Here is a 24,277-nt window from a genome sequence, read left to right as displayed (position 1 = left end):
TTTCAATGCCTTATGGATAATTATGATCTACCAAGAAAGAGACTAGAGAGAGGATTTGAGGGAGGCAAATGTTGTTCCTCTTTTCAAGAAGGGGAGTAGGGGAATCCCTGGCAATTACAGACCAGTCAGTCTTACGTCTGTGGTCGAGAATTCTGGAATGCTCGGAAAATATCTCCAGATCTGAGCAGGAAATTCGGAGGGTTCTAACTCACTTGACTTGTTATCCAGGAAACATTAGAAGGATTGCCAGTTTGGAAATAATCTTCCAGCAGTTCTTTGCTAGAATCTATTTTCCCCCACTTCTCCCTCTTACTCTCATATCCTGTCCCCAAGGAGTCTGACCTCCTCCTCCTGCCCCTTCCCCCCAACATCAGTTTAACCCTATGCCTATATCTCTGACCATCCAAACGGAAATACGGTACATCTACTGATATGGATATTTAACTCTGAATCGGACCTAGAACATAAAACATAGAAAAGTACAGCATAGAACAGGCTCTTCGGTCCATGATGTTGTGCCTAGGATTATTCCTAATCTGAATTAAAATAACCTAACCCAGGCACCCCTCAACTCACTGCTATCCATGTGCATATCTAGCAGTCGCTTAAATGTCCCTAATGACTCTGCTTCCTCCACAACCGCTGGCAATGCATTAAATGCATTCACAACTCTCTGCGTAAAGAACCTTCCTCTGATGTCTGCTTTATACTTTCCTTCTAATATCTTAAAACTATGACCCCTCATGCCAGTCAATCCTGCCCTGGGGAAAAGTCTCTGGCTATTGATTCAATCCATGCCTCTCACTACCTTGTATATCTCAATCAGGTCACCTCTCTTTCTCCTTCTCACCAGAGAGAAAAGTCTGATCTTAGTCAAACTCTCCTTGTAAGACAAGTCCTCCAGTCCAGGCAGCATCCTGGTAAACCATCTTTGCACCCTCTTCACAGCCCCTGTATCTTTCTTAAAACAGGGCAACCAGAACTGGACACAATATTCCAAGTGTGGTCTCATCAGGGTCTTGTAGAGCTGTAGCAAAACCTTGTGGCTCTTAAACTCGATCCCCCTGTTAATGAAAGCCAAAATACCATTTGCTTTCTTAACAACCCTATCCATTTGGGTGGCAAATTTGAGGGATCTATGCACTTGAACACCAAGATCCCTCTGTTCCTCTACACTGCCAAGAATCCTGTCTTTAATCTTATATTCAGCATTCTAGTTCAACCTTCAAAAATGCATCACTTCACAGTTATCTATTTTGAGCCCCATCTGCCATTTCTTAGCCCAGCTCTGCATCTTGTCTATGTCACATTGCAGCCCTTGATACTATTAATGGCACACCCAACCTTTGTGTCGTTGGCAAATTTACTAACCCACCCCTCAACCTACCCATCCAACTCATTTGTAAAAGCTACAAAGAGCAGATGGCCAAGAACAGAGCCCTGCAGAACACCACTCACCACTGACCTCCAGGCAGAATACTTTCCATCTACAACCACTCTCTGCCTTCTGTCAGCCAACCAATTCTAAATCCAGATAGCCAAATCTCCCTGTATGCCATACCTCCTGACTTTATGAGGAACAATATCAAATGCTATACTGAAGTCCATATATATCACATCCGCTGCTCAACCTTCATTGACCTGTCTCATCAGCTCCTCAAAGAACTCAATAATATTTTTGAGGCAAATATTAGTGTGACCCCTCACAAAGCCATGCTGGCTGCCTTTAATCACACTATGCTTTTCCAAATAGTCATAAATCCTATCCCTCAGAATTTTTTCCAAAACTTTGCTGACCACAGACATAAGGCTGACTGGTTTGTAATTGCCAGGGATGTCCCTATTCCCCTTCCTGAAAGAGGAGCAACATTTGCCTCCCTCCAATCATCTCTCTAGTCTCTTTCTTGGTAGGTCATAAAAGGTCAATAAGCTAAACACTTCAGCAATTACCTTACCATGATCCTTGTCCAGCCATTTAAATTAACAGACATTATTTCTTGGAAATGTTTTGACTGCTGTTTTAAAATATATTGTTTCTGAATCTTGAGAAAATCAAATCACCTTCACAGAACTGAAGCCAAAATCTCATTTACCTCTACTTCAGAGATCAGGATCCCAAATAATAATACTAGATCATAAACCATTCACTTACATAAAATATACAATGGAACGGATGTTTAGGAAAACAATCTTACCTCGAGGGTTTCCTTGTCTCTTTCTTGTCCAAAACAACACTCCTTTTTGAACTGTTTTGACAGATTGCATACTGGTCTGACTAACAAAGGCTTCACATTTTCCTTGTGTGTTTGTCCTGGAATACAGCAATCCCATTAAATATCTTACAGTTATTTAGTAGTTGCTTGAAGTACAGTTAATTGGTCATCACATGATCAGCAACTGGCCACCCATATACTGGTTTTTCATTACTTGTAATGTTGACATCTACAGCATTAGTTCAATGGCACATTTGACAGGTATTTATGAGTACACTGTCATTCAACATGTTATAGAATCCCTGCAGTGTGGAAAAAGGCCCTTCAGCCCAACGAGTCCACACTGACCCTCCAAAGAGGAACCCATTCAGATCCATTCCCCAACCTTATATTTACCCCTGGTTAATGCACTTAAATTACACACCCCTGAACTCTGTAGGCAATTTAGCATGGCCAATTCACCTGGCCTGCACATCTTTGGATTGCAAGAGGAAACCCACGCAGACACGGGGAGAATGTGCAAACTCCATACAGACAGTCGCCTGAGGTGAGGAATTGAACCTAGGTCCCTGATGCTGTGAGGCAGCAGAGCTAACAACTGAGCCACTGTCCCACTTCAAATAAGAGACTTGTCCTGATGCAATATTTCAGTTTTTAACAAGGTTAGTACATAGACTGTTTTAGTTATTACTTGTTTCCTATTCTTTGTGTCATTGTTTTCCCTCACGTTCAAAGCTGTGCAGATGGATAAGATCTTCATGAATTGGTTGAATTGTCAATTTCTATATGTTCTGCTATTTAAAATATTTTATACCATCCTAAACAAAAAGTGACACTGCAGCTTGTGGGGAAGGGATGGGATGGGGGGGCGGGTGAGAGCTTTCAAATATCTGCAACAATGCAGGTGGCACAGTAGCTCAGTGATTAGCACTGCTGCCTCACAGTGCCAAGAACCCAGTTTCGATTCCAGCCTCAGGCGACTGGCTGTGTGAGTTTATACGATCTCCCTATGTCTGTGTGGGTTTCTTCCAGCTGTACCGGTTTCCTCCCATGATCCAAAGATGTGCAGGTTAGGTGGATTGGATGCCCATCATGTCCAGGCTGTTCTGGCTAAGCAGATTAGTCATGGGAAGGGCAGGGGTGTGGATCTGAATGGGACCCTCTTTGGTAGGCTGGTGGAGACTTGATGGGCCAAATGGCCTGCTTCCACACTGTAGGGAATCTGTGATAATTTGTGGCTTTCAAATATGCCATATCTGATTAAAAACACATTACCTGAGTGTATAAGTACAGGCAGAATGAAATCATTTTGAAAGAGAGCCATCAGTTTTATAATTATACTGATACTCCTCTGTGGAAACTGTACTTTACATATAAAGACTGAGCAGCATTGGGGCTCAGTTAATGTACTAACAATCCAAAAGCATCCCATGACAGAGTTCAAATCCCACACCAGCAAATACAATATTCTCAACTCATTCATTGATTATATAAATCTAAGACCAAAAAACTTCATAACAGGCTAAAAAACTGCAAGTTTCTGGAAAAATAATTTAATTATGTTCTTTCAAGAAATAAATTATATTAAGCTGATGGGATTTCAACAATGAGTTATATTGCCATAACACTGTTGACATAATAAAAAAGTTTTCAAGGCACATCATTTGAGCATCTGATCAGAAAATATGACACCAAGCCACAAATGAATGCATCAACTATCAGCTCCTTACACTTACCTTTGACCAGAAACTGACTGAGCTCACCATATACACAGGGTAGCTGCAAGGACAGGTCAGAGGCTAGGAATCCTGCAGCAAGTAACTCACCTCCTGATGCCTCAAAGCCTGTCCACCATCTATAAGGCATACGTCTGGAGTGTGATGGAATACTCCTCACTTGACTACCTAAGTGCAGCTCCAACAACACTCAAGAAGCTTGACACCATCCAGGACAAAGCAACCCACTTGATTGATATCACTTCCACCACCATCCACTCCCTCCACTTCTAATGCTCAGTAGCAGCAGTGTGTGCTATCTACAAGATGCACTGCAGAAATTCACCAAAAATCCTGAGACAGCACCTTCCAAATCTACAGTCACTACCATTTAGAAGGGCAAGGGCAGCAGATACCTGGGAACACCACCACCTGCAATTTCCCCTCTGAGCCACTCACCATCCTGATCTGGAAATATATCACCAGTCCTTCAGTATCACTGGACCAAAATCCTGGAATTCTGTCCCTAGCAGCATGGTGAGTCAACCAATGAACTGCGGTTCAAGAAGGCAGCTCACCATCACCTTCTCAAGGGTAATTAGGGATGGGCAAAAGCATAGCCAGTGGCGCCCACTTCCCACAAGTGAATCTAATAAGTTAGGTCCAGTGACTAGGATCCTGGTGAATTAGGTTTTAGGCAGTTTCTTAATGGAGGTGGAGAAGCCGAACGTATGAATATACGAAGGTGAGCAAAGATCAAGAGTAGGCCATTTGGCCCCCTGTGCCTGTTGTCATGTTGAAGAAAGTTACAACTGATCTGCTTATATTCTACCTCTGATAACCTTGAAACAAAATCCATCTCTGCCTTCAAAATAATGTAAATACTTTGCTTCCACTACCTTTACTGGAAGAGAACATAAAAGACTCAGGATGAGCTGAAAGAAAAACAAATCCCCCCTTCCTCTGTTTTAAATTTGGCAATCCCTTTTTTTGAAACAGTAATTCATGCTTCTCCTCCAAGAGAAACCCTACTTCCCATAAGTAATCTCTCAGGATCTTATAAATTGCTATCAAGTCACCTCCTGTTTTTCTACACTCCTGTCGATATCAGTCTTTTCAACCATTCCTCACAAAACAACCTATTCTAGGTATCAATTGAACAAACATCTGAACTGCTTACAATGCATTTACATTCCTTCCTTAAATCAGGTGACCATTACTGAACACAGTGTTCTAGATGTGGTCTCACCAGGATGCTGGATAACTAAAGCATTGGTTTATGTATTCAATTTTCCTTGCAATAAAGATTAACATTCTATTAACTTTACCATTTACTTGCTATACCTGCATATTAACCTTTGCATCTCAGATCTCTGCAATCCCCCCCCCAACGAACCCCCCACCCCCAGCCTCACTGCTGAGATAATGAGCTCTTTTGTTTTATTCTTCTTGCAAAAATGAACAATTTTGTGTTTTCGAACATTATATCGCATTTGTAAACTTGGCCCATTCACACAAACTATCAACAATGGTTACATAGCCTTCTTTATTCCTTTTCACAACTTCCTTTCCCCTGTCTTTGCATCATCAGCAAATGTAGCAACCATACCTTTGTTCCTTCGTCTAGTCTTTCATTAAAGTTTAAATCAGTTTAAGTACCAGCACAGTGACCCCTATGGCATACCACATGTTACATATTACCAACCAGCAAAATACCCACTTATAACATTCCTTCACTTTCTATTAGTCAGCCTTTTTTTTAATCAGTGCCCATATCTTAACCCCTACGTCATGAATATTTATTTTCTGCAATGACCTTCGCTTTGGAAATTTATCAAATGCTTTCTGGAAATCTAAGTACAGTCCATCTACAGGTTCCCCATTATACACAGCGAATGGTATTCCATATAAAACCCCAAAGATTGATTTGATATCATTTTCCTTTCAAAAAACCACATTGACTTTGCCTGATCATTTTGAACTTATCTAAGGGTACCGCTAAAATAAAACTTACTTAATACTAGCTCCTACCATTTTCTGTCTGACAGATATAAGCTAACTCGGTGTAGTTTGTACTTTCAATCTCCAATCTTTTTAGAATAAAGGAAGTACATCTGCTATCTTTAGAGTGATACAGCACAGAAACAGACCCTTCAGCCAAAAGCATCCAAAACAACCAGGTTTTCTAAACTGAACTAGTTCCTAACCTGAACTGAACTTCCCTGTATTTGGTCAATATCCCTCTAAACCTTTTTTTTTCATGTACCCGTCCAAATGTCTTTTAACTGCTGTTATTTGTATTCACCTCTACCACTTAGTCTGGCAGTTCACTCCACATATGCACCACCTTCTGTGTGAGAATGTTTTCTAAACTGAACCAGTCTCATTTGCCTGCATTTGGTTCATATCCCTCTAAATCCTTCCTATCCATATACCCATCCACTTTTAAATGTAATTATACCAAACTCCAGCACTTCCTCTGGCAGCTTATTCCATATGCACACCACCCTCTGTGTGAAAAAGTTACCCCTCAGATCCCTTTTAAATCTTTCCCTTCTCATTGTGCCCTCTCGTCTACCCTAGAGTAAAATACCTTTGCTATACACCTCAGCTCTGCCCCTCACACTTTTATAAACATCTATAAGGTCACCCCACAGCCTCCTACACTCCTGGGAAAACGACCCAACCTATGCAGCCTCTCCTCATAACTGAAACCTTCTATTCTCAGTAATATACTTGTAAATCTTTTTTGTACCTTTTCTAGTTTAAAAACGTCTTCCTATACCAGGGTGACCACAACTGAACACAGTACTCCAAACTTTCATACCTCATTTCTTTAAAGATCCTAGGATGAAGTACATCACAATTTGTGTTGTCTTGTCAGCCCATAGTTCCAACAATTTACTTAACACCGTAGCTCTGGTGATTGTGATTTTCCTACGTTCCTCCCTCCCTTCCATATCCGATTTGAGTGCAGCTCCAACAACACTCAAGATAGTCAACACCATTCAGGCTAAAACCTCAGTTTAAGCAGCATCTCATCCATCACTTTCAACATTTACTCCCTATAGCGAGTTTTGAGAAGATTTGTATCTCAGGTTGAGGTTCTGGATGTAGATTTGCTCACTGAGCTGAAAGGTTCGGTTTCAGACATTTTGTCACCATACGAGGTAACATCTTCAGTGAGCCTCTGGATGAAGCACTGGTGGTGTAGCCCACTTTCTGTTTATATGTTTGAGTTTCCTAGGGTTGGTGATGTCATTTCCTATGGTGACATAATTTTCCTCGGGTGATGTCATTTCCTGATCTTTTTCTCAGATATGGTAAATGGGATCCAAGTCAATGTATTTGTTCATAGAGTTCTGGTTGGAGTGCCATGCTTCTAGAAATTCTTGTGTGTGTCTCTGTTTGGTTTGTCCTAGAATGGATGTGTTGTCCCACTCAATGTGGTGTCCTTCCTCATCCATATGTAAGGATACCAGTGAGATTGGGTCATGTCTTTTTATGGCTAGTTAATGTTCATGTACCTGTTCATGTTTATGCCACAAAAGGACATGACCCTCTCTCACTAGTATTCTTACATACAGATAAGGAAGGACATTACTTCACCTAGGACAACGCATCCATCCTAGGACAAACCAAATAGAGACATGCACAAGAATTCCCAGAAGCGTGGCATTGCAACTGGGACTCTATTGACAACAAATTGCCCTGGATCCCATTTACCACACCCCAAGCAAAAGAACATGAAATGACATTACCTTAGGAAAATTATGTCACCACAGGAAATAACATCACCAACCCTAGGAAATTTAAACATATAAATGGAAAGCGGGCTACACCTCAAGTGCCTCATTCAGAGGCTCACTGAGGATGTTACCTAGTATGGTGATGAGTCATCCGAAACAAACCTTCCAGCTCAGCGAGCAAACCTACATTCCTTTACTTCTGTGAATGAACTAAAACAAAAATCCTGCAGCAATGACAGAAACCAGACCTCTGAAGAAGTAAGAGTCTTATTTTGGCAGGACAAAAAGGCAGTCAGAGGCAAAGTGTGCTTCAGACCACTTCTGATTATCCTTTTAACTGGAATTCATAACAGGGGGCTAAACATCCAACTAGAAGTTAGGCTTCCATTCAATTATTACAATTTAAATCTCCAACTTGGTCATTTTCCAACAATGTCAATGCTGTAGCAAAAATAAAATTATACAGTGAAGCTAATAATCTAGGAACAAGGTTCCAAGTCCAAAACATATGACAGAAGATCAATTTGCTTTAAAACTTGGGTATCATGAATTATCCAGGTTGGTGCCTCGAGTGTGCAATACAACAGTTGGAATGGGAGAATAGTTTCCTCCATTTTAACTCCATCCAGTAAAGTCCCCATTGTCTCAAAGGACCACGGGGCTACTCTGTCATTAGGGAGATAGGAAACTAGTTGTGGGTTAACCTGAGGGTCACCTTGCTTTAGGCAAGAGATGAGTTTAGGAAAGTGGGACTTTGATAATAAGGCTGTGTTTGGCTGCAGCTCTACTGTGTTGGCAATGTATCAAGTTGCATGTGAAGAAACAGTGATATGTGACCAGTTCAGCATTTGCTTTTCTGTATTTGAGATTAAGTCAGCACTGTTAACAGTTAATCCAATGACCTATCTAGCATTGTCAATTTGGTTGGGCTTGTTAATATTAGATCACAGACTATCAATAGGGTGTCAATAGATTGTCACTCAGAGGCAGGTGAATGTTATCAGTCCGCTACCCCAGTGTTCTGTGGAGACTCAATCACTGAATACATTCAAAATGCAAATCAATAGTTTTCTTAGTATTGTGTTTTGACCTAAACCAAATGGACAACATCTGTTCAAGAGGGCAGCTCACCACTACCTTCTTGAGTACAATAAGGGCTGGGCAATAAATGCTGACCCAGCCAGCAATGTCCACACCCCATGAATGTCAAACATATCAAATGATATGGGGCAGGGGGTAGTGTAGGAATAGGTGTTGATATGGAAGATCTAGTTGAATGGAGTAAGTGCCTTAAAGAGCTGAATGGCTTACTATTACTCCTGTTTATCATTGACATATCAGTATTCACCCTAATGATCACTAGCATGGAATCCCTACAGGGTGGCAGCAGGCCATTCAGCCCACACTAACACCCCGAAGTGCATCTCTCCCTGAGCAACCCCACTACCCCATCACCATAACCCTGCATTTCCCATGGGGTTAATCCACCCAACCTAGACATCCCTGAACACCATGGGCAATTTAGCATTGCCAATTCACATAAACTACAAACCTTTGTACTGTGGGAAGAAACCAGAGCATCCGCTGGAAACCCACACAGACACAGGAACAACATGCAAACTCCACACAATCACCAGAGGGCGGAATTGAACCTGGGTCCCTGGTGCTGTGAGGCAGCAGTGCTAACCACTGAGCCACTGTGCTGCCCAGTATCACTTCGTGATTGGATTTTGAACAATGGTGTCAAATCCGTTGCAAACCTTGAGCTAAAAATTCAAAACGACATTTCCAAAAAACAGAATAGTCATTGTCTGTAATGAGGTGAAAGATATTGAGAGCTGACCAGCCCTACAAAGTTTGAATCATTAAAAACTGCTGAAACAGACCTGATAGAAAGCTTAGCAGAAGACCAGTTATCAATGACCCGAGGAACCCCAAAGGACTATAGTAGAGGTAGGATACAGAATACCAGCTGTCTGCCAGTGGAGGCCTGCCAATAAAAAACAGAAGGGCTGTATTGTTATTGTCACTTTATTTAATTACAGCAATTCTCAACTTGAAAAAAGAACTAACATAATTATACCTGTACATCTCTTTAGGGATTATAATTGGCAATGAAGTTGGAAAAAGTTCTGACATGTTCAGTGGCAAGCAACCATTGGTACTTAAATATAAAGGTAGTGTCTTTGATGATGGTGCAGGATACATAAAGCCACCAATTGCAGGCCAGAATGATAAGGTTACTCCAGCAGCCAAGCCTCCAATCGCACCCTAAAGTAAGTCAGATGCATTTGTGTTCAAAATAATGGGTAAGAAATGATAATAAATTAAAAGCAAAGGTAGGAATGAGCTATTGACTTACAATCCAGTTTGCACAAGGAAATAAAATGCCCAAGGTAAATAACCCAAGCATTGGTCCCCCACACATCCCATGAATACTGAGTGCTGCCTGTAAGTTAAAAGGAAACAGAACAATTAACACAGCAACAAAAATACACATATTTTTCTAAGTCACTTTCCCAGCATTAAGATGGAGGAAATTGCAAGTGCTGAAAATCTTAAGGGTTTAAAGGAAACAAGACATGGTAGCTCAGTGGTTAGCAAAGCTGGCTCACAGCACCAGAGACCAGGGTTCGATTCCTGCCTCAGACAAGTGTCCTGTGTGGAGTTTGCACATTGTCTGCGTGGGTTGCCTCCCACATTCCAAAAAAAAGTGCTTGCCAGGTGGCTTGGTCATGTTAAATTGTCCATAGTGTTAGGTGCATTAGTCAGGGGTAAATGTAAGGAAGTGAATCTGAGTGGGTTACTCTTCGGAGGGTCAGTGTGGATCTTTTGGGCTGAAGGGCCTGTTTCCACACTGTAGGGAATCTAATCTAATCTAATCAAACAAGGGAATTACAGGAAGTGCCAACTTTTGGGGAGAGATACTTTGGGAATATCCTTCTTCAGAATCAAACTCTGGGAAAGATAAAAAGGATTAAATAGAATTGGAAAGGAGGGAGAGTTACTCGAAACACAGAAAGCAAGCTCACCAGCACATGACCTATGCATTATTTCAAGGACAATTGATAGGAGATTTGCGGTTGATGCCAGAATTCACTGCAATCTGGCATCAAAATAAACATGTATACCATTCAAGAGACAATGAACCATGGGTGTAGCAATCCAGAGGAGGAGACGAAGAAGATAGTCCAGTCTAGTTCTGATAATGACATACTCAAACATGAATGTTATCCCACCGCTGGATGTGATAAACCCAGCCTAGGTAATGCTCATTTCTTGCTGTAAAGGAAATAGCCAATTTTCAGTTTCAGTTGTGTGGTTCATCATCTGTTCACACTCAGTCCCATTGAGGGAGTGGGCTAGTTACAGAGGGGATGCCAAGTCTGAAACTATAAGCGTAACAATACAGAGCCCTGAAAAGGACCCATGAGTCTTTGATGGGTGGTAAGAAATCATCTTCTTTGGATGTGTTGTGCAATATCTTTGTGAACAAACAACATTTAACAGGACAGGAAATACAAAAGCCTTTTGTGGTCAAATATCTATAACTGCTCTGATTCCTCACAAGATCCATCCAGCAAAGGTAAGATTGCATCAGTACAAGAATATCTCCCCTTTATCAAAACCGAAAGAACTGCGGATGCTGTAAACTAGAAACAAAAACAGAATTTGCTGGAAAAGCTCAGCAGGTCTGACAGCACCTATGAAGAGAAATCAAAGTTAATGTTTCGGGTTCAGTTCTGAGGAAGGGTCACTGGACCTAAAACGTAACTTTGATTTCTTGTCGCAAAAGCTGCCAGACTTGATGAGCTTTTCCAGCAACTTCTGTTTTTGTCTCCCCTTTATCCCCCTTTTAAATTAGCTTTGTGAACATTCCTGGAACTTTCAATGCAAGTACATGCCTCCTTTAGTGTGGAAACCAAAACTGTATACTGTTCTCAAAGAGGAGCATCATCAATGGTGCACAACATAAAGATGTATCACTGGGGAATGAGAGGCACATCTGAGCTCTATAGCAGAGATGGTATCTCATAAAACAGGAACAGAACCCATTGGACCTAACATTTCCAAGACCATCAGTGATGGCAAACTGTTCCTGCATTCTGCTCCATTAAAGTTGCAGATGGTGTAACGATGGACCCATTGTTTACCAGGCAATTCCCATTTTCCTCAACCTAATCCTCCTTCCCAGCTAGAGCAGTCTTTGGACAACGAGAAAGACAGATTGAGAGATACTGAAGTTTCATCACTGAACATCTTAGGCATACGCCACCAGTTCAAATATTGAATGATCTTTAGCTCTTTATATTACAGTACATTGTGAATCATAGGCCATGAGTGACCCATAACTAGTACAAAGGGACAAGGTAGCTTATGTGAAAAGTCACTGGAGGATGAGATAACCAACAAACTCAGCTATAGATGCAAACTTTGTGCTCTGTTTCAGCTATTGATTGTGGTGACACCAATGGTTTCTGTTGGTACATGCTCAATGTGAATCCTTAATAATACTGACATGAAACTGAATGCATCGCCGTGTGAAAGAAAATCCCTTTGTTAGATATTGCTTCCTCATGGAGCACTCTCAATTAATAAAGCTTTGATACAGAATTCGGTGGATCTTAGTGTTAAAGGATAGTTTGGTGTTAGACACTGTCTGCCAATTAAAGCAACGATGAGACTCTGCCAGTCAGCAAACAATCCAGCATTATGTAAAGATAACTGGGAGGAAATTGAGATGTAAATTGAGAATAAAATTGCAGGTGAAATCAATGGAGGAATTGGCACTGAGACAGCACACAGTAGGATGCCAAAAGAAGCTCTTTCAAGAGCGTCACTTACAAATAATGTTTTAGCACCTGCACACATGCACACCCTGATTTATTGATGATTTGGGGACCTTTTCTTATTGGTTTGAGAAGGACTGTGTGTTTTATAATCTTCTATAAAAAGAAATCTTCATTAGTGTTACAATGAATAATGCATGCAAGTAATGGGTCTGCACCTGAATATTCAATTAGGGTAGCACATTAAACAGCGCAGAAAAGCTGGCAGTTTTACTGTTTAGAATCACGAGAGAGTCATTTGTTAGATAGACTGCAGATACTGCACTGCACTTACCTGAATGATGCCCCCCATTAGTGATGCTGCAACTGCCATTGAAGTGCAAACTACACCGTACACTATGCCTACAAGACAATGGAAATAAAAATGATGAGATTGGTAAGGAAATTCAGACATATTTAGACTAAGAATTCAGTCACAGCTATATTTAATTATCATAGAAGTATTCAGAAATATCACTGGTTTGTAAGAGTCAGGATCTTCATTTTGTGTTTTACTTTACAATTCTTCAAAGTGCTGTCTACAACATGTCTCAGCTCTTAGCTCTGGTAAAGTCTGTTTGCTTGTCTGGGGTCAATATCCAGCCTAAACTAATCAAGCATGGTGCAGCATAGATCAGTTATCAGACTCACATAATCAAATGAAGACAACAACTGCAAAAGCATTCATAAAGCACCTATGGCTCAATTAAGCATTCCAAGGCTCTTCATTGGAGCAAATAATTGCAAGGATTTGAAATTGAATCATATGAAGCAACAATATAGATCATGAAAAATTTGGACAATAATGTTAGCTTAAAGAAGCAGTGTAAAGGAAGAGAGAGAAGTAAGGATGAGATTTCTTGACTTGTAGAGTAAGGACACAGAATGTAAGCCTGTCTGTGATGGAAGAATTTAAAGCTGTGGATGTGTATGAGGCCAGAATTGGAGGAATGCAGATCTTTCAAGCCTTGTAGGAATGGCAAAGATTCCAGAACTGGGTGATGTTGAGACCATGGTGGGATTTTAAAAACTGAAAAGGTGAGGATTGAGGTGATGACAAGTCAGCAGTCAGCATAGTTCAGCCAGTGGGTGAATTTGGTGCTGGCTTGGAAAAGGACAGCAGCAATTTAGCTGAGTTGAAGTTTATGCAAGACTTGAGTTCCAGACAAATGAAAAGGAAAATCTTAAGGTGTTACTGTTGCCTCATTTCTATAATATTTCAAAACCCGCTTTCCCTCTAGGAAAATCCCTAAATTAAGACTCCAGTGAAGAGGTTAAGACCCTACTTATGATCTTGGAAAACAAATGATCCCTGGAGAAAATTGTCAACATAATGCAATCTTAGTTAACTGGATATACTATGGTGCAAACCCAGAAAAAAGATACAGCGCATAATAACTGCAGTAGTGTGGCAGCACTGGTAATACTGTATTAACCAGAATTTGCTGAGGGAGGGAGCTGGAGTGAATTGCTCAGAGTCAGAACAAAATTGACATGCATTAATAAAAGGCTACACAAAAGCATACAGGTTCTGAAGGAGGAAAGCTGTTCAGGACATCTGGAAGTGGATTATGTTTCTATTCAACTCAAACCCTCTTTCAAATGAAAACTTGATGGGTAATGTAGACAGTACTTACACAAGCCCTTACTGATCCAGGTACTTGTCTTTTCTGACACATTGAGGAAGCACTGTTTCACAAAATCTTCGTATGTTACAGTTGCCAGTGCGTTAATACTGGCAGCTACTGTGCTATAAACCAGGGGGACAAAAGCATTAACACCGCAACATGTTTACAACCTACTAGTATGCTTTAACATAACAATTTCAGTGCGTGATGTAAATGTGGATATTCCGACGTACTGACCTAAGTGTGCCACTAAATGCACAGGCTACAAAAAGCCCAGGAAGTCCTGGTAAGTGTCCCAATATTTCCATAACAAAATAAGGCATCAGCTGCAAAAGAGAGAAAATAAAAGTAAAATCTATCAGGAAAATATTCCCTAAGGACTGTGCTTGGAGTTTTCTCTGCCAGTGAGCAATGTGACCCACAGTGCATCACAGTTCATCTTGGAGTGCAGTTACCAGCGGTGTTCCACAAGGATCTGTTTTGGGACCATTGCTGTTTGTCATTTTTAATAATGACCTGGAGGAGGGGCTTGAAGGCTGGGTGAGCAAGTTTGCAGATGATACGAAAGTCGGTGGAGTTGTGGACAGCGAAGAAGGATGTGGCAGGTTACAGTGGGATATAGATAAGTTGCAGAGCTGGGCAGAAAGGTGGCAAATGGAGTTTAATGTAGCTAAGTGTGAAGTCATTCACTTTGGTAGGAGTAACAAGAAGATGGGTTACTGGACTAATGGTAGGCTACTTGATAGTGTGGATGAGCAGAGGGATCTTGGTGTCCATGTACACAGGTCTCTGAAAGTTGCCACCCAGGTAAATAGTGCTGTGAAGAAGGCATATGGCATACTGGGCTTTATTGGTACAGGAATTGAGTTCTGGAGTTCTGAGGTCATGTTGCAGTTGTATAAGACTCTGGTGTGGCCTCATCTGGAGTATTGTGTGCAGTTTTGGTCGCCATACCATAGGAAAGATGTGGAGGCACTGGAACAGGTGCAGAGGAGGTTTACCAGGATGTTGCCTGGCATGGTAGGAAGATCGTATGAGGAAAGGCTGAGGCAATTGGGGCTCTTCTCATTGGAGAAAAGAAGGTTTAGGGGCGATTTGATAGAGGTGTACAAGATGATTAGGGGTTTAGATAAGGTTGACAGTGAGAACCTTTTTCCACGTATGGAGTCAGCTGTTACTAGGGGACACAGCTTTAAATTAAGGGGAGGTTGGTATAGGACAGATGTTAGGGGTAGATTCTTTACTCAGCGAGTTGTGAGTTCATGGAATGCCCTGCCAGTATCAGTGGTGGACTCTCCCTCTTTATGGTCATTCAAGCGGGCATTGGATAAGCATATGGAGGTTATTGGGCTAGTGTAGGTTAGGTAGGCTTCGGTCGGCGCAACATCAAGGGCCGAAGGGCCTGTACTGCGCTGTGTTTTTCTATGTTTTCTATGTTTTCTATAACCTAAAGAGTCACAGAGATCTACAGCACAAAAAAAGCCTCTTTGGTCTTTCACCTGCACCAATCAAAAACATGATGGGGAGGTGCTGGTGTTGGACTGGGATGGTCAAAGTTAGAAATCACACAACACCACATAACAGTCCAACAGGTTTATTTGAAAGTACGAGCTTTCAGAGCGCGGTTCCTTCATTCGGTAACCAGTGGGGCAGGATCATAAGAAGGTATGTGCATGTATGGGAGTGTGTGTGTGTGTGTGTGTGTGTGTGTGTGTCTGTGTGTGTGTGTGTGTGTGTGTGTCTAAGAGAGAGCATGTATATGAGAGAAGGTCTGTATGAGTGTGTAAGTATGTAAGAGTGTGTGAGAGTGTATAGTGTTGTGGGGTCACCTATAGTGTGCCATGAACCCAAGATCCCAGTTGAGGCCAGTCTCTTTCTCAGACACACTCACACACAAATACCCCCCACGCTCATACCCACACACACACCCTCTCACAGCACACACAAACACACACAAATACATACTTTTATACACATTTATAGCAAAATATCATAGTGTCATGCAATTAAATTGCTGTTAAGTTTTTCATCTTTTACAATTGATTGCAGGTTTTGGTTCATCAATATGTAAATCCTAGAACTTCTTTTAAATCACATTCTCGAGGTAACTTAAGGTTTATAAAGAAAGTGGCGTCTCAGCTCAGACAATGTATTAAAGGTGTGAGGTTAGAGTCTGTCTGTATCCCAATCTTGAGTCAGACTGGTTCTATTTCCAAAGTAGGAATTTATAAAATGTTATATGGATTGACTGCCTGCATTGACTACATGCAGATTGTGTGCTTTTTGAGCAAAAATAGAATGTATCTGCAAATACAATTCTGCAAATTCAGGTCGCCCTACCATAGGAAAGATACGGAGGCTTTGAAGAGGGTGCAAAGAAGGTTTACCAGGATGCTGCATGAACGGGAGGGCTTGCCTTATGAAGAAAGGTTGAATAAGCTCGAACTTTTCTTTCTGGAGAGATGGAGGAAGAGAGGAGACCTGATCAATGTGTACAAAGTAATGAGAGAAATAGATAGAGTCAATAGTCAGAGACTTTTCCCCAGGGCCGGATTGACTGGTAGTTTGAAGATATTAGGAGGAAGGTATAAAGGAGACATCAGAGGTAGGTTCTTTATGCAGAGAGTTGTGAATGCATGGAATGCGTTGCCAGCAGTGGTGGTGGAAGCAGAGTCATTGGGGACACTTAAGTGACTGCTGGACATGCATATGGATAGCAGTGAGTTGAGGGGTGCGTAGGTTAAGGTTAGGTTACTATATTTTACATTAGGATTAAGTCTCAGCACAACATCGTGGGCCTAAGGGCCTGTTCTGTGATGTACTTTCCTATGTTCTAAATGCAAGTTCACCCCATAGACTTATATATGGGTGTATGTGTGTGTGTATATACATGTGAGAGAGAGAAAGAGGGTGTGAGTGTGTGCGTCTGAGTGTGTGAGTGCACATGAGACACTGTGTGTTTGTGTGTGTGCATACTTGGTAGAATGTATGCCTGTGTGTGACTGACTATAAGTCTGTGAGAAGGTATGTGCATGTGTGAGAGTGTGTGCGTGTGTGTGTGTCTGAGAGAGCGTGTGCATGATAGAGGATCTGTGTGAGTGTGTAAGTATGTAAGAGTGTGTGAGAGTGTATAGTGTAGTGGGGTAACCTATAGTGTGACATGAACCTAAGATGCTGGTTGAGGCCAGTCTCTCTCTCTCAGACTCACACACAAATACCCCCCATGCTCATACCTACACACACCCCCTCTCACAGGCGTATACTCATGCACACACTCTAACAAGCACAAACACACAAACACACACTCTCACATGCGCAACCACTCATATGCACACACTCATACACACACACTCATACACACACACTCTCTGTCTCCCTCACAGGCACGCGCACATACACACACATACGTATGAGTCGATGGGGTGAATTTTCATTTGCAGAATTGTATTTGCAGATACGTTCTATTTTGCTCAAAAAACACACAACCTGCAGGCAGGTGATGCAGGTAGTCAATCCATGTAACATTTTATAAATTCCTATTTTGGAAATAGAACCAGTCTGACTCAAGATTGGGATACCGACAGACTCTAACCTCACACCTTTAATACATTGTCTGAGCTAAGATGTCACCTTGTTTTTATAAAACTTTGTAATCTCGAGAGTGTGACTGGAAAGAAGTTCTGGGATTTGCATATTAATGAACCAAAACCTGCAAACTATTCTCAGGGATGAAAGGCTTAACAGCAATTTAGGTTTGTTCACTATATCATTTTCATTGCATGGCACTGTGACCTTTTGCTATAAAGTCCGTGTCTTATGATCCTGCCCCACTAGTTACCTGATGAAGGTGCCACGCTCTGAAAGCCAGTGCTTCCACTTAAACCTGTTGAACTATAACCTGGTGTTGTGTGATTTTTTTTAAACCCAATCAAAAACAACCAGCTGACCATTCTCACCCCACTTTCCAGCACTTGGCCTATTGTATGCCTTGGAAAGTGCTAATTTAAATACTCATTAAATACTATGAGGCTTTTTGCCTTTAGGACTGCAACAGGCAGTGAATTCCAGATTTCCACCACCCTCTGAGTGAATAAATGTTTTCCTCACACCTCCTCTAAACCTCTGCCTGTTACCATAACGATCATTTCCCCAGTCATTGATCCTTCCGACAAGGGGAAACATTTCTTACTGTCTACTCTGTCTATGTCCATTATATACATTTGGATAAAGACAGTTTCACCATTTAAAAGTTTTAACAACAAGAAGCTCATTAGTAAGTGGACTGGTTTGTGTGTATTAGCATCTCAAAGAACAAAGAAGAGCAGTACAGCACAAAAACTGGCCCTTCGGCCCATCAATATTGTGTTGATACATGACGCCTGGCTAAACTAAAAACATTCTGCCTCTGCGCAGGCTGTCTCCCTCGACTCACAGCCTATTTATGTATCTGTCAAGGTGCTTCATGAATGTTCCTATTATATCCACATCCTCTGGCAGAACATTCCAATAGGGTCCAGTGGGATTTGCGGGAGTTGGGTGTCAGATATGATGGGTATGGGTCAAGCTCAGGTAACAGGGTTGTTGCATCCAGTCAGAGAAAAGGAAAGGGAATGGCTGCTAGGGTCCAATGGCAGGGGTGTCAACTTGGATTGTGTGGGTCAAATCCTACAACAAAGTGGGAACCCTTTGAGAGAGGGGTCTGCTGGAGCCTCTGGGTGGGTGGAGGTATCAGTTCCTGGGAAGAGTTGATTCTGAGTCTGGGGGTTCTAACTGGTCTATGGGAAATATTATTAGGGCTGTGTGAATTAAGAATGGGTTCAGTTTAATCATTGCTTGGGAGTTATAATGTGTATTTAATAGCCTAACTTTTCATGACTCACTATTTACTTAATTTTACCATGTCATTTGATGTTTCTGTTTTTATCGAGACTTTCAGAGTTTCCAGATGTAGGTGAATTGACCAGCACAAAATTCATTTTGTAAGCAATTGTCTTGGAGTCTTTTATGATTTTGCAGGCTCCCCAATGCACAACTGTGATCTATGCTGACAGTGACCGTCTATCTAGTGGAAAATCTGCCTGGACTTTCTCAGTTTAGCAGAGGCCTGAAGGAATTATTAATTAGTGTCTTCAATAGTATCAGAGGATGCTTTTAAGCATCTGATTTTGATACATTCAGAGAGTAACCTTCACATCACTGCATGCCAAATAACCTGTGGAACCCTTAGTTGGAAGATGGTTAAACTGAGAGAAAGTGATGACTGCAGATGCTGGAGGGTCAGAGTCAAAAAGTGTCATGCTGGAAGTGTACAACTGGTCAGGCAGCATCTGAGGAACAGGAGAGTCAATGTTTCGGGTAGAAGCTTTTCATCAGGAATCGGGAGGGGGATGGGGGCTGAGAATAAATAGACGGTGGGGTGAGGCAAGGGGGAAGGTAAATGGGATGGTGATAGCTGGACGCAGATGGGGGCAATGGTGATAGGTCGGTGGGGAGGGCGGAGTGGATAGGTGGGAAGAAAAATGGACAGGTGGGACAGGTCAAGGGGGTGGTGCCAAGATGGAAGGTTGGACCTGGGATGAGGTATGGGGACAGGAGATTTTGAAATTAGTGAAGTTGATGTTGATGCTGGGTGGTTGTAAGATCCCGAGGTGGCAGATGAGGAATTCTTCCTCCATTTGGTGGGTGGCTTAGATTTGGTGGTGGAGGAGGCCCAGGACATGAATATCCTTGGGGGAGTGTGAGAGGGAGTTGAAGTGATTGGCCACAGGGCAGTGGGGTTGTTTGGTGCGTGCAGACCAGACATGTTTCCTGAGTCGTTCTCCCTTTGCTACATGGCAGGGATCATATTATGTTTGTAATATCTATTTGTTTATAACTGAGAAAGTTAGCTCTAATCTACAGTGGTTTGTAATAATCATTATAAATGCTGCACTGAATTTGTAGATTTATGTAAAAATAAAATCTTCAATTTTTTGAATACCTGTTGCTTACCTGGTCTGAAGCTGAAATGAATCCGGCAGTCCATGGATCACAGTTGACATAGTAGCTATACATCACCAGTCCAGAGAACACCGCACAGACAATGATGACCCAAAGTCCAAGTAAATTCAGGTACAGTGCCCTGGGACAAGAACTTAGATATTCTTTATTATTTCTTTATTGGATATGAGTGCCATTGACAAAGCTAACATCTGTTCCCTGCCCCCAATTGCTCCAGAGACAACCAGATGCTTTTCTTGAAACAGTCCACCTGCAGGTGTACCCAGAGCAGTGTTGGGGAGTCCAGGATTTTAACTCAGTGACAGTGAGGCAGTTCCAAATCAGGATTGTGTGTGGTCTGGAAGGAAACTTGTCAGTGATGATCGAGGTGATGTTCATCTTCTGGATGGTAGACTTCAAGAGTTTAGAAAGTGCTACCAAAGGAGGCTTATAATGAGCTGCTACACACCTAACCTTTAATTTTCTTCAACATTGTTGCCAGTGTGCGATCAGTGGCAAAGGGGGTGAATGTTAAAGGTGGTGGGTGGGGTGTCAATCACGTGTATTGTCCCAGGTGGTGTTGAACCCTTTGGTTTTAGTTGGAGCTGTCACATTGAAGCAAGTGTTGAGTTTTGTGCCACACTCGTGATTTGTGCTGTGTAAGTGGTGGACATGTCACTTAGTGACAGGAGATGAGCCACTTGCAACAGAATTTCAGCCTCCGACCTCGATTACATGTGCAATGTTTGTGTGTTGGACATCATGGGCTGTCACAGTTCCCATTTCAAAAGTTAAATAAAGGACCCACTAACAATTGCAGTGACTGCTGTGCAACAGTTTAATGCTGGGAGTGAGAGTTTGTCACTTTAAGACAAGACACTTGCCTCTGTTTCAGGAGGCAATCTGCCAATCATTCAGGATGCCAATAGCACCAGCTGGGATCGGTGGCCACTGCTGGGACTGCAGGCAGTCCCAACATGCCAATCAGACCAGGAAGATCCAGAGCCTGATGCCTCAGCAAGGGCTTGAAGTGGGTGGGCTCAAGAGACCAATTGGGGAGAGGATTTAAAGGGGAGTCAGTGAGTGGAGAACCAACGATGGACTCTGGAATCCCTTTAACAGGTTCCCACACCCCTTATCTGACTCCCAGGCTCTCGGCATGGTCTGGGGCTGCTCTCCCTCCAGTGATTGTTACACGAGACCCTTGGGTTGCCATTAAGTGATCACAGAAGGGCTTCAATAGGCCCAAGCATGTGTTGATCTGCGAAAGTTTCACTACACTCTCCAAAATATCAGGAAGGTCAGGCTGGGTGGGTAGACTGTGGGAAGACCACCTGCTGGATTGTGCATGCCCTCCCACCTTGAGACCCCTGAATGGGGCAGCTTAAATTCCAGTCCATATGGCTGACCTGGTAACCTCCAGAACACTGATGATGGTGGATTTGAAGATGGTAATGCTAATGAGGAAAAGTGGATAGATTATTTTGGTTCACAGGAGGTCATCTTGTGATGCAAATGTTACATGACCCTTGTTTGTCAGGTCTTGCTGCCTCTGGATACAGCAGCTTCAATGCCAGAGGCACATAAATTTGTACTGAAAACTGTACTGAACATCGACATTGTCTTCATCTCTGATCTTATGGTGGAAAGAAGCCATTCAGACCATCGCGTCTGCACCATTCCTCTGAAGAGTATCCCACCCAGACCCAGAGTCCTACTCTAACCCTGTAACCAACCCCTGCATTTACCATGGCTAATCCATTGAGCCTGCACATCCCTGTCATGGCTGAAACCTTTGAAGAGGGTTGGGACTAGACAGGACATGGAGAGCTATTGCAGTGATGTCCAGAGGCTGAGATGATTGATCTCCAACAGACATAACCAGATTATTTTGTGATGGAGATGACTCCAAGGAGTGGAAAGTTTTCCTGTAATTCCCATTGACATCAATTTCATTTGGACTTCTTAATGTTGTACTCAGTCAGATGTGACATTGGTGTCAAGGGCAGTGGCTTTCACTTCATGCATGGAAGTCAGCTCTTTTGTCCATGTTTGGACCAAAGCTGGAATGAGATCCAGAACCTAATGACCCTGGAGGAACTCAAACTGAGTGTCAGTAGGTTGAAGCAGTGCAAGTGTCTCTTGCTAGCACAGTTGATGATATGATTTAACACTTTCTTAATGATCAAGAGTAGACTAATGGGTCATTAATTGGCTGGATTAGATTGTCCTGTGGGTGGATGGATATATCTGGACAATTTTCCACATTCTTAGGTTGAAGCTGGTGTTGCACCTGCACAGGGACTGCTTGGCTTATGGGCACAGCTAGTTCTGAAGTTCAAGTTGCTTGTCTTCGATAGACAAAGACTTAATTTGGCCAGAGGGCCTTTTTTCCTACAGTAGACCTCTGTGATTCAAAGTTTTCAGACTTCACTGTTGCCAGGATGTTGTCGCTGTGTTCAATGCCTTTCAGCCGTTTCATGATATCACTTGGATTAAGTTTAATGGACTGAACACTGGCACTTCTTTTGATGGAGATCAACATAAGTCATCCACTCAGAAGTCTTTAGCCTCTTTTAGCACGTGTGGAGCTGGATGGCCAGTGGTCAGTAGGCCTGAGCCAAGGGTAGAGGCCAGTGGTCGCAGGGCTGGAGTGGAGTGGCCGGTGGACTGGGGCCCAGACCGGTCAGCCTGACACAGATGCTTGAGCCCAGCAGTGCGATGAGAGCAAGACTACGTGTGGATCGCAGAGCGAGAGAGACTGAAGGCTATAGAAGGACTGCAGCATTTATCTTTTAACTCTATTTCTTAATTTTCTTAATTTATACAATGAAGAACTGCAATGCAGAATGTTTAGCTTTTCTTTTTATTTCTTTATTTTTGTACCGAATCTATTTTAGCACCTAAAATTTGTATTGAGGTACTTTGTATCGAAGATGGCATATTGTGTGGCGACATTGTCCACTTTTCACTGTATTCCTATAATTTGGACATGTGACAATAAACCTAATTCCAATTCTAGTTCTAAATATTGCAACAAATTATGGAGTGATTGCAATCAAATAGAATTAATTGGGTTGTTAAGAACTTACCTCTTCAGTCGAATAGTCTCATTGTGTAGACCTCAGAGAAAGAGTGACATTTAGCTATTAAGATGGTCTTCAATTCTTTTTTTTTTATTAGATTAGATTAGATTAGACTTACAGTGTGGAAACAGGCCCTTCGGCCCAACAAGTCCACACCGACCCACCGAAGCGCAACCCACCCATACCCCTACATTTACACCTTACCTAACACTACGGGCAATTTAGCATGGCCAATTCACCTGACCCGCACATCTTTGTGACTGTGGGAGGAAACCGGAGCACCCGGAGGAAACCCACGCAGACACGGGGAGAACGTGCAAACTCCACACAGTCAGTCGCCTGAGTCGGGAATTGAACCCGGGTCTACAGGCGCTGTGAGGCAGCAGTGCTAACCACTGTGCCACCGTGCCGCCCACTAATGCACTCATTTAGGCATTGCATTTTACAATAAAGCTGCACATGGAAAGGTATTGCATTTATTAAGCAGAGTGAATGGGCAATGATTGTTATAAATAAATTTTACAGACAGCTTTGTGCCAGTGATGAGGAGAAAGTGAGGGCTGCAGATACTGGAGAGTCAGAGTTGAAAAGTGTGGCACTGGAAAAGTACAGCAGGTCAGGCAACTTCGGAGAAGCAACGTTTCAGGCATAAGCCCTTCATCAGGAATGTGGAAAGGGTAGGGGGCTCAGAGAAAAATAGGGTGGTGGGGGTGGGGGGAATGTAACTGGGAAGGCGATGGGGGATACAGGTGTGGTGTAATACTGATAGGTCAGTGAGGAGGATGGCGTGGATAGGTGGGAAGGAAGATGGACAGGTGGGACAGGTCAAGAGGGTGGTGCTGAGATGGAGGATCTGGGATGAGGTGGAGGAGGGGAGATTTTGAAACTGGTGACGTGGTGAACCATGTGGGGAAGGGCTTATGCCCGAAACGTTGACTCTCCTGTTCCTCGGATACTGCCTGACCTGCTGTGCTTTACCAGCGCCACACTTTCCAACTTTGTGACAGCAGCCATTTTTATTAGGGAGATAAGGGATGCTGAGGCCCAAGTCCAGAACCTATGTGTAAATGGAACCAGA

The 24,277-nt window shown here is 42.5% G+C and overlaps 1 protein-coding gene across 1 annotated transcript in view; it reads right to left on the bottom strand.

The window, feature by feature from the left end:
• Nucleotides 1-424: 424 nt before the first annotated feature.
• slc5a12 (solute carrier family 5 member 12) overlaps nt 425-24,277 on the bottom strand; it is a 50,764-nt gene continuing 26,911 nt past the window's right edge. The window contains exons 7-15 of the mRNA XM_060838667.1: nt 20,126-20,255; nt 14,372-14,460; nt 14,144-14,256; nt 12,802-12,869; nt 10,040-10,126; nt 9,767-9,948; nt 9,564-9,667; nt 2,196-2,311; nt 425-457 (exon numbers count right to left, since the gene is read on the bottom strand). Of these exons, the coding sequence (XP_060694650.1) occupies nt 425-457; nt 2,196-2,311; nt 9,564-9,667; nt 9,767-9,948; nt 10,040-10,126; nt 12,802-12,869; nt 14,144-14,256; nt 14,372-14,460; nt 20,126-20,255 (922 nt within the window). The remainder of the gene's footprint in view (nt 458-2,195; nt 2,312-9,563; nt 9,668-9,766; nt 9,949-10,039; nt 10,127-12,801; nt 12,870-14,143; nt 14,257-14,371; nt 14,461-20,125; nt 20,256-24,277) is intronic.

This window comes from Hemiscyllium ocellatum, chromosome 18 (assembly GCF_020745735.1).
Source record: "Hemiscyllium ocellatum isolate sHemOce1 chromosome 18, sHemOce1.pat.X.cur, whole genome shotgun sequence".
NCBI lineage: Eukaryota > Metazoa > Chordata > Chondrichthyes > Orectolobiformes > Hemiscylliidae > Hemiscyllium > Hemiscyllium ocellatum.
Note: the sequence above shows the minus strand (reverse complement) of the source record. Positions and strands in the feature narration are given on the sequence as shown.